The sequence below is a fragment of the Mobula birostris genome, chromosome 4 (assembly GCF_030028105.1).
Source record: "Mobula birostris isolate sMobBir1 chromosome 4, sMobBir1.hap1, whole genome shotgun sequence".
In the NCBI taxonomy this organism is placed as follows: domain Eukaryota; kingdom Metazoa; phylum Chordata; class Chondrichthyes; order Myliobatiformes; family Myliobatidae; genus Mobula; species Mobula birostris.
In genome coordinates, this window is record NC_092373.1 from 84,727,438 (window position 1) to 84,741,743 (window position 14,306).

Consider the following 14,306-nt stretch of genomic DNA (forward strand, 5'->3'; position numbering starts at 1 on the left):
AGAGTAACCTTCAAGGTTTACTCAATGTGGACTTGGAATTATATTCCAATCTTGTGTCCAAAATATTAAATATCAAATATTAATTGCTCAATAATAGAATATTAGATTAGGCAATGCTAAGCCACCATCTTTCTTGGATTTCTGTAAATATTTTTTATTTAACCTGGGATTTTTATTCTGCCATATATAAGAGGAAATTTTAGAATCGATAGTATCAAAAAAAGATTTAGGAATAAAAATTGGTATCGCTTGGAATAGATATAAAAATTTAGGTAAGATAATCATTTTAATAGCATTAATTCGATCAATCACTGATAGAGACAATGGGGACCACTTAGTAATCAGTTGTTTAACCTGACTAATTAATGGTAAAAGGTTGAGCTTGAATAAGTCCTTATATCTCATAGCGATTTTAATTCCCAAATAAGTAAAATAATCAGTAATCACTCTGAATGGTGAACATCTATAAATGGGAACCTGCATATTTAATGGAAATAGTTCACTCTTACCTAGATTCAATTTATAATCAGAAAAACTACTGAACTGAGCAGTTAATACTGCCGGAATGGATTTCCCCGGGTTAGAAATATATAATAGTAGATCATCTGCATACAGTGATAATTTATGGATCTCATTTCCACGGGTAATACCAAATATATTAGGGGAGTCACGAATAGCAATAGCTAGCGGTTCCAAGGCAATGTCGAATAGTAGTGGACTAAGAGGGCAACCCTGCCTAGTACCACGGAATAGATGAAAGAAGGAAGATCTTTGATTGTTAGTAAATACCGAAGCCAAAGGAGTAAGATATATCCATTTAATCCAAGATATAAATATCGGACTAAAATTAAATTTCTCAAGCGTACTAAACAAATATGTCCATTCGACTCTATCAAAGGCTTTCTCAGCGTCCAATGAAATGACACATTCTGGAGTTCTGGGTGAAGGAGTATAAACAATATTCATTAATCTCATAATATTAAAGAAAGAGTAACGATTTTTAATAAATTCAGTTTGATCAGCAGAAATAATTTGGGGTAATACATTCTCCAATCTCGTTGCCAATATTTTAGATAAAATCTTAGAATCCACATTCAACAAAGATATAGGCCTATAAGATGGACATTCAGTAGGATCCTCACCTTTTTTGAGAATTAGGGAAATAGAAGCTCGATAAAAAGATTGTGGTAATTTACCTATAGATACTGCATCTCTAAAAATTCTGCATAGCCAAGGAATCAGTATAGTAGCGAAAAATTTAAAAAATTCTACTGTATATCCGTCTGGGCCAGGAGCTTTACCTGAGTGCATCGAAGAAATAGCATTTTTTTATTTCTTCTACTGTAATAGGTACATCTAGTTTTAAACGTTCATTGGATGATAATTTTGGAATATTCAATTTTTTTAAAAATTCATCCATTATAGTGGAGTCATCAGGAAATTCTGGTTGATATAGGGAGGTATAAAATTCTTGAAAGGAATTATTTATCTCATCATGGTCAACTGTCAGAGTACTGTCTTTTTTACGAATCTTAACAATCTGGCGCTTAACCGAAGCCGATTTCAATTAATTAGCCAATAGTTTTCCAGTTTTATCACCATGTATATAGAATTGACTCTTAGTTTTATTTAATTGGCTTTCAATCGAAGATAATAGTAATAAACTATGTTCCATTTGAAGTTCAACTCTGTCTTTGTAAAATTCCTGATTAGGAGCTATAGAATTTTTCTTGTCAATTTCTTTGATCTTGTCAACCAGTTTAAGTATTTCATTATTAGTTCGCTTTTTTAATCCAGCAGTATATGAAATAATTTGTCCACGAATATATGCTTTAAAAGTATCCCACAGTGTCCCACTGGAAATTCCCGCTGTAAAATTCATTGTAAAGAAAAAATTAATCTGTTCCTCAATAAACTTAACAATATCCGAATCCTGAAGCAAAGTGGTATTAAATCGCCATTGTCTAGAACTAGCAGATGTATCCCTTGACTTAATAGATAGTTTCAACAGCGCATGATCAGGGACAGCAATGGAATCATATTTGCAGTCAATAACAAGTGGAATTAATCGAGAGTCAATAAGAAAATAATCGATTCTTGAATAATGATGATATATATGTGAAAAAAATGAGAACTCTTTCTCATTGGGGTGCAAGAATCTCCAAATTTCTGAGATTCCAGAGTCAATCATAAAAGTGTTAGTAAGAGTAGCCGATTTATTCGGAAGTACTTAATTGGGCATGGATCTATCCATCAAAGGATTTAAACAGCAGTTAAAATCTCTGCCCATAATCAACATATAATCATTTAAATTAGGAAGAGATGTAAAAAGATTCTTAAAAAATTCAGGACAATCAACATTTGGAGCGTAAACATTAAGCATAACAACTTTTTTGTTAAATAACAAACCAGTAATTAACAAAAATCTACCATTCAGATCTGAAACTGTATCATGATGCAAAAATGAAATTGACGGAGCTATAAAAATAGAAACCCCTTTTTACTTTGGCCTGTGAATTCAAGTGGTACTGTTAATTCTTCCAGAACCTAAAAAAATGCTGATTATCCTCTTTCTGGACATGAGTTTCTTGTACAAAGATAATGTGAGCATTCATCCTATGGAATACTCTAAAAGTTTTCTTCCATTTAATCGGGTGGTCTAAACCATTTGTATTCCAAGAAACCAAATCAATAATCTTATCCATAGCACTAAAATCGAGCATAAGGTATGTAAAGGGTTAATCAGAATACAAACTCATGACCGCGGAAGAGGAAAGAAGGTCCAAAGAGGAACCGAAAGTCATGACATTTTGGACACTTTGGTAGTTTCAGGTCAGTCCGTTTAAGGAGAAAAACTAAATTGAAAATAGAAACAAAAATGGGTATTCATTTTTTTTCTGCAGTTTGAAATGATCGAGATTGATACTGAATAAAATACTACTCATCAGATAATTTTAAACCATTTAGCAAGAGGAATGATGTAACAATTTGTACAGAACTTTATATGACTTCTGAAAGTCTCGAAGTATATCATAACTGATCTTAAAGCATATTTATGATTTGAATATTGACAGATAATGTACATGACAAAATCCTATAAATGTTTCAGTGGTTCAATTTAACATCAGAGAATGCATACGGTATACAACCAGAAATCTTTACTCTTCACGGACATCCATGAAACAGAAAAAAACCCAAAGAATGAATGACAGAAATATCAGAACCCCAAAGCTCCCCCTCTGCCTCCCACACACAAGCACTGGCAAAAGCACCGATACCCCCTTCCTCCACCATGCAAGGAATAGCACAACCCCCAAAGAGACATCGATCTAGAGTCCATCAAGAACTACAGTCCATCCCAACACTAAAGTACCTCAGCAGGTTCTCTCTCTCTCTCTCTCACCCTTCCCAAGTAATTTGTTTTTACTACTGTTAGTTGTTAACTGAGTATTGATCAGGAAAATGAAAAGGAATCTGCTCTATTAAATAGGTTTTTTGTGATCTTTGATACTTATCTGAGAGGACAATTAGGAGCTTGGTTTAAATGTTTCAGCTACTAAAGGGGACTTCTGCCATTTCAGAACTTCAACACTGCACCACATCTTAGTAAGGTGACAAGACATTCAATCCTTTCAGTCTGTTTTACCATTAATACACAGCTCTTTTGTAACTCCTTTTCACCATTTTAGTTCCCTGGAGGAGTGAGGTGGCACTGGAAAATGTTTGCAGGAAAAGCTGGTAAATAGTGCCAATAGCAGTTGCAGGCTGGTGAGGTCAGGCTAAGATGCATTGGCTAGAGGAGCCACAACTGAATAGACTGTGTCAGTTTGTGAGGAGCTGCAGAAAAGAACTGGTATATTTCTATACAATCTACTGTACCTTCCCACGTTCTACACTCTGCCCCTTATTTTATAATTTGTTCCAATACATAATGGCAACAATTCCCAGTTCATCAGATCCCTGGTACTGCATAGCAAGAGGCCCAAGGATATAACACATAGAACCATCAGCTTGGATGCTGACACTCCACTTTACTCTAGACATCCATCATGCTTACTGCAGTGCGGGCTCATTGATGAACTAATGGTTCCAGATTTCAACATTCAAATTGGCTCTGGAGGTACAGAAATACATTCTTCAGTGTGTTTATTCCGTGTGCATTGAGACATCTAGTTTTACTTCAGCAAAGTCACCCTTCATTCCTCCTTAAAGAAACCCAAGCTTCTATTTTTTGACACCCTATTTTAAGAGAACCAAAACATTTGTCCAAGTAGTCATGGATCCCATTTCCTCCCACTTCCTCATTGTTTTCAAAGCACCTCCTTATCTCTGATATCCTCCAGGTTTGTAGCCCTCCAAGACAACTGAATTGATTCTCATTCTTGTAAAATTCCTCATTTTTTCTACTCTCCTCCCACTATATAACACATCAAAATAACTGCATTTCTCCAGCTATGGTCTCTTGACTATCCTGGAATCTAATTATTAAGCCATAGCTTTAGGAGGTACTGGAGCCTTAGGTCCCACAGCAGCAGGTTCAGGAACAGTTAAACCCTTCAACTATCAGGTCCCTGAACCCCAACTTTGAACTGACTCCACAACCTATGGAGTCACTTTCGAGGATCCTATAACACATGCTTTCAATACTATTTACACCCAGTGGCTTATTACAGGAGGTACCTAATAAATTGGCCACTGAGTGTATGTTCATGGTCTGCTGCTGTAGCCCACCCACTTCGAGGTTCAATGTGTTATACATTCTGCACCCCACTGTTGTAAAACATGCTTATAATTTAATTTTTAAATTTGGAGATAGGGCACTGAAATGGGCCCTTTTGGTCCAATGAGCTGGCGCTGCCCAGTTATCCCCATGTGACCAATCAAGTTACTAACCCATACATCTTTAGACTGTAGGAGGAAACCGGAGCACTTGGAGGAAATCTACACAGTCACAGGGAGAACGTACAAATTCCTTACAGACATCTGTGGGAATTGAAGCCAGATCACTGGCGAAGTAATAGCATTATGCTAACCCCAATGCTACTGTGCCACCCAAAGGGATTTTTTTTAGTGACGCTGGTGGGAGTTGAACCCCGAATGCTGCTGCTATAATAGTATTATGCCAGCCACTACATTACATTACTGCCTCAATTTACAGCTTATTTGAGTTACTGTCACTTTCCTGTCAATTTGAACCAGTCTGGCCATTCTCCTCTGACCTCTTGCATTAACAAGGCGTTTTCACCCACTGAAGTGCTGCTCACTGGATTTTTTTTGTTTCTCACACCATTCTCTGTAAACTCTAGTGATTGTTGTATGTGAAAATCCCAGGAGATCAGCAGTTTCCGAGTTACTTAAACCACCCCATCTGGCACCAACAATCATTCCATGGTCAAATCACTTAGATCACATTTCTTCCCCACTCTGATGTTTGGTCTGAACAACAACTGAACCTGTTGACCATGCCTGCACATTTTTACGCATTGAGTTGCTGCCACATGATTGGCTGATTAGATATTGGCATTAATGAGCAGCTGTACTTAATAAAGTGGCCGTTCTTACTTACTAACACTAGAAATTCTGCAGATGCTGAAAATCCAAAGCAATGTATTCAAAGTGCTGGAGGAACTCAACAGGTTGGGCAGCATGCGTGGAAATAAATAAATAATATGCTTTGGGCCAAGACCTTTCTTCAGGATTGGAGAAGGGTCTCAGCCCGAAATGTACCGTTTATTCATTTCCACAAATGCTGCCTGACCTGCGAGTTCTTCCAGCATTTTGTCTGTATTATTGATTGATTATTGGTGCACAGCTTGTCTCCCTTTGCACAGTGGTTGTTTGTCAGTCTTTGCGTGCAGTTTTTCATTGATTCTATTCTGTTTCCTTTTTCTGCTGTGAATGCCTGCAAGAAAATGAATCTCAGGGAAGTATATGGTGACATATACATACTTTGATAATAAATGTACTTTGAACTTTGAAGGTAAGTTTGTACGCTGATGCATACCTTGGCACTGGGCTTCTGTGTGGTTTCAATGCCTGATCTGGATGTTCTTTCGGTGATCATGCTCAGAGACATCCTAAACTTATGGGACTTTGCACCTCAAGGGTATGTCATCGTTCAGTTATCCATTGCTCCATGCCAACCAGACTGGTTTCATTTAGTGGGTGATAAATGTCCAATGACATCTTAGATTGGCAATGAAATTGTTTCATGAAAACTAACCAGACTCTTTTTTTTTTAAAGCTGTTTGAAAGAAGGTACTGGAGATGTGGCCTTTGTGAAACACACCACAGTCCCAGGTAGCTAAGTATATTAAAACCATATTACATCCTATTAAAATCTGAGTTATGCAAATCTTACTGTCTACAAAACTCTGCTTACATGTGCAACATTTTGTTAGATTTCTGAGACGTCTTTGACCACATTTGTAATGGTTTGTACTTATCACCATTTCTTTGAGAGTCCGCGGCAAAGCTGCGGCACGCATGCCCAAGGTGTCACGCGCAAAAATTGTGTTCGCACACGGCATGCAGTGCTGCCCCTCCATTCTTTAAACCCACTCACAATAAAGAGATACATGATTATATTTGTTCTCAAATGTGGCAACTAATGATTTTGTACAACCCAAGCACAGTGAAATACAAGCCAGATATGAAATATTCGTCATTGTTAGTGAAACAACAAAAGACACACTGAGAGCTGTGTATTTATTGTCCTTGTTTTGATTTTTTATGAATATGCACTAAAGCTTATAATTTCATTCATAATTCTTGTTACATATGTATGAGCTTTGCTAACAATACTATTTAGAAATGAAGATATTTTTCAATTGTCTTTTAAAAATTAATATTAATAATTTTGGACAGGTTTTCTAAAATAACTCAATTATTTCAATCTGTCTGTTACACTTTTATTGATAGTAAAACAATGAATGCATACAAATAAGCTACAGGGATAATCCTTTTTCCTTAAAGTCCATAATTATTGTTATTAATTCATTAATCAATGATAATATCTGCTCAAAATTTCAATGCACGAGTGAGAATCTTTTGGAAAATTATTGCCAATTTGGGCACACATTCTCAAAACAGTTCACCACCTACAGTCTAGGCATTGTCCCTTTTTTTCTGAAAGCTTATCAACTAAGCTATCATTTTTTTCTAGCAGTAATTTCAAATATCCAAAATAACATTTAAATAATTGCTTTTCAAAATTTTTAAGAGTATGCTTTTTACATAGCAATGTTTTATGTGACTTTCATCAAAAGATTTTGCTTGAAATCCTTGATCTGAATCTGTGCCGGATCTGTGACCTTGTGAACCGAATAGGGATTGTACAATGTGCCTCATCTTTCCATGGAATCTTAGTTAGATGTATTGATGAAGTTTTTCTCTTCAACTACCAGTGACGTTTAGATGAAAAACAGTAAGGCAGATCCCAATGCATATGCTAAGGCTAAATTCACGTTGATTATATTTTTAACAAGAGGGGTGTGTGTGTGTGTGTGTGTGTGTGTGTGTGTGTGTGTGTGTGTGTGTGTGTGTGTGTGTGTGTGTGTGTATATATAAAATGAGAGATTATTTTTTGTATGAGATATCCAGTTTAGACATGTGTCATAATTTAGAAATTATATCATCACCATACTTTCAAAGCACTATCCTATCAGTACTATCAGTTTAGTCCTAATTCTCCACTTGGTCACCAGTTTGGACTCCTGTAGAAGAAGCTACTCTGATTTACCGTAAAAGAATCTCATTGCCAATCACTATGAGAGACTTTACTCTGTTAAGGAACAGAAATATGCTCTGGTTTCCTCCCACGATCCAATTAGTACCAGTTTGTAGGTTAATTAGTTATCGTAAATTGTTCCGTGATTATGCTAAGGTTAAATAGGTGGGTTACTGGGCAGTGTGGCTCGTTGGGCCAGCAGGGCCTGTTCTGTGCTGTAGCTCTAAATAAATAAAGACACAGACCTCGGTATACGGTTAAACTTTTATTACGTGATCACAGGAACCTGTTGTCTTACGACTCTGACAATGTCAGATTACATCTCAGATTTATACAGTGAATTTTGGGCAATAGCCAACAGCTAAACATACCTTGTCAGCGATTTCCAAAGCATTTGTTAGGTATTTGCAAGTTTATTAATATTCCACACAATGCACAAAATCATACATACATGTGTACAGTTAGTTCCTCTATTTGTTACTTGCTAGACAATCTCGGAAAAAGCTTAACGATACCTCATCACTGGCATGATCTATGTCTGGCTACTGTTAGGTCGCACAAACAGGGCAGCGTCTGCCTCTTATCCCATCACCCTCATGATCCAGGTCTTGAGCAATATCCAGCTAGTCAAGCTCGACAACAACATTTAATTTCAAAATTCATCTTAACGTTATAATTTTCTTCCACAATTCCTTATCCAGTAAAATTAGCCATATCTTGTCATATCTTCATTTGTCCTGCAACTCCTTCTCTGTGGTTTCTCCACCTTAAGTGTGCCAAAGGGCCTACCAGTACTGTTACTTCTGTAATTTTTTAATCTTTGAAGTACATTCCGTGGAATTGTTAACATTATGACTATATGCTCAAAATCGCTCAGCACATAACCTTTATTATATAAACTGGGACTGGGTGAAGGGGTTGGGAGTACAAAAACCCTTCCTGTAAAAATGTTTCTGTATGATATTTTGTAGCTGATCTGAAGAATGATTACAGACTTCTTTGTAAGGATGGTACCAGAAAGAGCATTGATGAATACAAGAATTGTAACTGGGCAAGAGTCCCTGCCCATGCAGTAGTGGTGAGAAGTCATCCAGATGATGATGCCAAGAATAACCGGATCTGGGATTTCCTCTCAAGAGCTCAGGTACATGAAATGCACCTTGGGGTTAAATCACTACAGTGAACATCTGTAGTGATTTAACCCCAAGGCTGCAGCTTCCAAATGGGGTCTATCTAACACACAACATCAGATATGCATGCACCAGTTAAGGTCTGTGCCATGAAAAGCCTTTTGTTGGATGCTTTGGTACTGGCATGACACCAGTGTGTAGTTGTACCCCTGGCATTCCTTTTAGCTTGCAGTGTCAATACTCAGGTCTGTTATGTTTTGTAACTTCAAAACATTACACCAATTCAAAGAAGACACAGAGATCAAAAATATGGGAGTAACTTAGAGTTTGCTTTTAGCACGAATCACCTGGTAGCATGATGACATATCCAATTAATGTATTTTTACATATTGTATAACCCACAATTAATTATTTAAACAAGAATTCTTAATCAACCAACATATATACAAGATTACTCAAATAGCACTCCTCCCTGCTTAGCTATAAACTCCAGCTCAATACAGATTGCATCTCAATAATATACACAGTTTAATATACAACTACTATATAATGACATCCACAGCATAGTAAATTTAAATTGTCGCATTCAGGCCTAAAGAGTTAATCATTGTGGAGGTTTTCTTATTCTTGTGGTATAATGACTTTCCTGACAAGGAGATCACTCTGCTTCTCTGCTGAGACTTGTGGCTATGAAACAATCTCAGGTTCTGGGGCCTCCTCCGTGGTGTTTGTAGCAGTTGACTCTGAGACTGCAGGAACTGGTTCTGACAGCTCTGGGCACCTTTCTTCTCCTTTTCTCTCACGGGATCTACTTCAATCAGTTTCTTCTTCTTTCTCATGTTCCTCCTCTCTTTCATACCATTCTTCTTCTCGTTCACATTCTTTCTCTCCATCTCTTCCCTCCTTTTTCTTCTTCTAGTCTGTGCATCTTAATCTTGGGAAGGTCCATTTGGTTCTCTGGAGCATTCTCTTATTAATCCTTCTATTGCTCCCTTCATGATTTGATCACTCCTCTTGGTTTCCACATCCTCAACATCATCTGATGAATCCTGTGTCTTTGTATCTCCATAGACTCCTTTCCTATCAGCCTTCCATTCGTCCAGCTGAGCTTTGATCTTTGTACCTATTTTTACAAGCAGCTTTTTGTCTTTCACTTAAAGTTCATGCAATAACCTTAATGCATGTAGAGTAGATTCTGGTTCTTTATACTCACAAAAGCTGAATGCTTGCAACTTTACTGAAGCTCCTTGAACTCTCTCCCAGCTTAAAACCAAGCCACATTTCACAAGTAATTTCCTAATTAATATATCAGAAGCTTTCTCAGATATGTTGATTACAAAAGTAGTCAGATCACTACTTTTGTCACATTTACACTTCCTCTGAGCAGCATAATCCTTCTTTGGTCCAATATGCGTTCCAACCAGGGGCACGGAAGTTGGCTCCAACACCTGTTTCTCTAGGAAGAGGTGCAGTCGACTTTTTAGGCCGAGACCCTTCATCCTGACGAAGGGTCTCGGCCTGAAATGTTGACTGTACCTCTTCCTAGAGACGCTGCTTGGCCTGTTGCATTCACCAGCAACTTTGATGTGTGTTGCTTGAATTTCCAGCATCTGCAGAATTCCTGTTGTTTGTGTCCAACACCTGTTTCTTCTGTTGGGCAGTGACTTGTGGTGTACAGCATCAAGACAGTTGTGGTGTCGTCCAGTATTGTTGTTAGTTCACCAGATCCTAGTTACCATGTTTTTTAACACACCAGAAACCCAGTAACTATCTTCCCTTTAAATTTGGAAATTTATTACATCATTCTGAAAAATAAGAGAATTGGAGATATCGCAAACACGAGGAAACTTTGATGTGTGTTGCTAGAATTGGAGATATTTTGGGGTATCTATTGGAACGACATCCAATAGTACAGTTTGCACTACTGAAGTGTTATTGACTTGAGTGATCTGTGTTAACAGAGTTTTCCTGAAAGTGATGCTTTTATTATAAAAGGTAACAGCTCGGAATTTATATAAATAGCACTGAGTTTCTAAATATTTTGTTTTATAGGAAAAATATGGGGAAACTAGTACTGCAGATTTTAAGCTCTTCCAGTCAACAAAGTATCAGCAAAAGAATCTGATGTTTAAAGACTCAGTAGAAAAACTAGTTCGCCTCCCTGATGGAATGGACTACCTACATTATCTCGGCCCGAATTATGTATCGGCTCTAAAGGCCATGAGGAGAGGTAGGATACAATCTGTTGAGAAGTTAAAGTACTTTGGTCATGATCCTTTATCTGACTGGAAGGAAGGAGGTGATGCACAAAGTATAAGAAGGCAGGGGGAAAGTCTAAGAAGGCCCATTTTCCTCCGTTGAATCTGCCTGACCTGCTGAGTTCCTCCAGTGCCTTGTATGCTGCAGTGGATGTTGGTTGTCTGATGAATGGAGTTAGGTTATACCTTGGCAACATGCAGTAAACAAAATACAAGGAGAAGAGTAATGCATATATTTATTGAACAAAGGTTACCTCTATGATTTAAAGGAAATCCACTGGTAATCTAATTCTGTAATGCAAGTAATGGTTAGAAATTACTTCTAGCTGAATACACTAGATTAGGGTGACACCTGCGATCACATCTGGGTACCTGTTAAGCCCCTTTAACTAATTTACTTTACTTAATGGTCGCCAAACAATTGATACTAGAGTGTAAATCATCACAGCGATATTTGATTCTGTGCTTCGCGCTCCCTGGAGTACAAATTAGTATGAAGCTTTCATCCACCATCTCCTGTCAATACATCTCTCTGAAAGATTATACTGGAAACAATTAATTCAACAGCCTCATAATTTATCTTCTTAATGTAAGGCTTGAAGAAGTTTATCCTTGGGGTGATTTCAGGGTGTTCAGTGGGTAAGATGATTTTCATTCCAATGGTTAAAGATGAGAATCTGATTTTTGACATACCCATGTGCTGATGTCATTTTACTGTGTGCATCATCACTGGTTCACTTTCTGTAGTCAGGGGATCTTCTACACTGTGTAACTATTTTTACAATGGCCTTTACCACTAGGGTCTTTGGGAGGAAATGTAGTTCTTGTTGCTTTGTTATGCCTTTTGATTCTTGAACTTCTGAGTTTGCTAACTTGCATCCTTAGAACATAGAATAATACAGCACAGAAACAGGGCCTTCAGACCACAGTGTCTGTATTGAACACAATGCCAAATTAAACAAAATCTCTTCTGCCTGCAAATGAACTACAAGACCATAAAACACAGGAGCAGAATTAGGGCATCTGGCCCATTGAATCTGCTCTGCCATTCAATCATGGCTGATCCTTTTTTTCCTACCCCTCCTCAAACCCAGTTCCTGGCCTCCTCCCTGTAACCTTTGATATCCCACCATTCCCTGCATACTAATGTATCTGTCTAAATGCCTCTATCATATATGCAGCTGCCATTGTCCCTGGTGGCCATTCCAGGCACTTGCCACTCTCCACGTAAAAAACAAATATGCATGTCCTTTAAACTTTCCCTGTTTCAGCTTAAATGAATGTCTTCTGGTGCTTGAGATTTCTACCCTGGGGAAGAAGATAGACTGTCTATCCAATCTATGTCCTTCATTATTTTATAAACATCTATCAGCTCTCGACTCAGCCTCTGATGCCTCAGAGAAAACAACCCAAGTTTGTCCAACCTCTCCTTCTGGTTCAGGTAGCATCCTGGTAAACCTCTTCTGTATACTTTCCAAAGCTTCAGCATCCTTCCCGTAATGGGGCAACCAGGACTGCACACAGTACTCTAATTGCAGTCTACCTAATGTTTTATTAGATCCAGTAAAATCTTCTTGACTGATATTTGATGCTCAACAGTGAAGGCAAGAATGCCATAAGCATTCTATACCATTCTATATAACAGTGTGCCCACTTTCATGGGGCTATTGACTTGCACCGAAGATCCCTGTATACATCTATTCTGTTAGAGATCCGGTCATTAATTGTATAATTTCCACTTTCTCATTACCTCACATTTCCCCAGATTAAACTCCATTTTTATACTTGCATCTGAAATTTACATATAGTCCCCTGTACCCTTTGACAACCTATTATTACTGTCCAAGTTCCAACAATCTTTGTGTCATCTACAAAGTTACAAACACCAACCTTGAGGCTCTCTGTTTCTCAAGGTTTACCATGGGTGTTGCATCCTGGCTGTCTTCTTTGTGGCAGTCAGTTGATACGCAAGCCAGGGCAGTACGATGTGGAGAGCAAACTGTTGCCCAAGAGCAGGCTACCCTTCTCCAAGCAGCTGATGAATCCAAAAGAGTAGCAGAAACCTGTAATCTGCCTTTGCCCCTTCTCCTGTCAGTAGAACTGGTTCCACCGGGCTTAGTAGCTAAACCGCACATGAAGGCCAGAAGCTGGACTTGCTTGTCAGAGGCTATTTGAGATGATTCACCATTGGGTGAGTAGTGGGACCTTATCTCCACTACCTCACCCCAGCACCAGAGGTCCCAGCGTTAATACCTGTCTGTTCATAATGTAGCTGTATTATAGTTACTGAAAAAGATCGATGGCCTTATCAATTGTTTGTATTACAGAGACCAGTGTTTCAGATGGTGTCAAATTACGCTGGTGTACCATTGGCGAAGCGGAGAAAAGCAAATGTGATAACTGGGCTTCAGCAGTTGACTGTGTGTCAGGTACCAATGCTGAGCACTGCATCAAACAAATCATGGTAATGGAGCAAAGTTCTACAAAGCATTTGCAACATTTATTTAAATGACCAATTAGATTTATAGAGTTATACATCACGGAAACAGGTCCAACCTAGTCCAACTTGCCCACATTTGGCTCATATCCTTCTAAACTTTTCTTATTCATGTACTGTCCAACTGTCTTTTGGAAGTTGTTATTTTACCTGTCCCAATTACTTTCTCTGGCAACGCATTCCATATACGTTCTACCCGCTGTGTAAAAACATTTACCCTGATGTTCCTATTAAATCTTCATCCCTCCCATCTTAAGTCTCTAGTTCTTGATTCCCCAACCCTGGGGAAAAAGATTGTGCATCGGCCCTATCTATGCCCCTCATGATTTTATACAGTTCTGTACAATCAGCTCAATTTCCTATGCTCCAAGGAATAAAGTCCAGCAAGTCCTCAGTCCACCTGAATCAGAACATTTTTCCATTTTCCCCATGTTCTCCAGAAGTACAGAACAACTTACCTCCTTATTGCCCCATTAAGACAGTTCCAAGTTAATCATCAGAGTTTAAATGGAGCAGCTGAATCTCTATTTAAAATAATAACAATTTATTCATTATTTTTTCTAGAATTGCAAGGTTTTAATGACTAGTAAAGGTTGGACTATTGCTCTACTCTCTGGAACCTGCTGGATTTTGAAAAGTTTAGATAGAATTCTGCAGAGGCTCCACTAATCTGTTAAGCATTAATATCCATA

The 14,306-nt window shown here is 38.0% G+C and overlaps 1 protein-coding gene across 1 annotated transcript in view; it reads left to right on the forward strand.

The window, feature by feature from the left end:
• The window catches only part of LOC140197043 (uncharacterized), a 128,185-nt gene that overhangs the window by 16,205 nt on the left and 97,674 nt on the right, over positions 1-14,306 (forward strand). The window contains exons 6-9 of the mRNA XM_072256974.1: positions 6,245-6,300; positions 8,701-8,873; positions 10,912-11,089; positions 13,445-13,581. Of these exons, the coding sequence (XP_072113075.1) occupies positions 6,245-6,300; positions 8,701-8,873; positions 10,912-11,089; positions 13,445-13,581 (544 nt within the window). The remainder of the gene's footprint in view (positions 1-6,244; positions 6,301-8,700; positions 8,874-10,911; positions 11,090-13,444; positions 13,582-14,306) is intronic.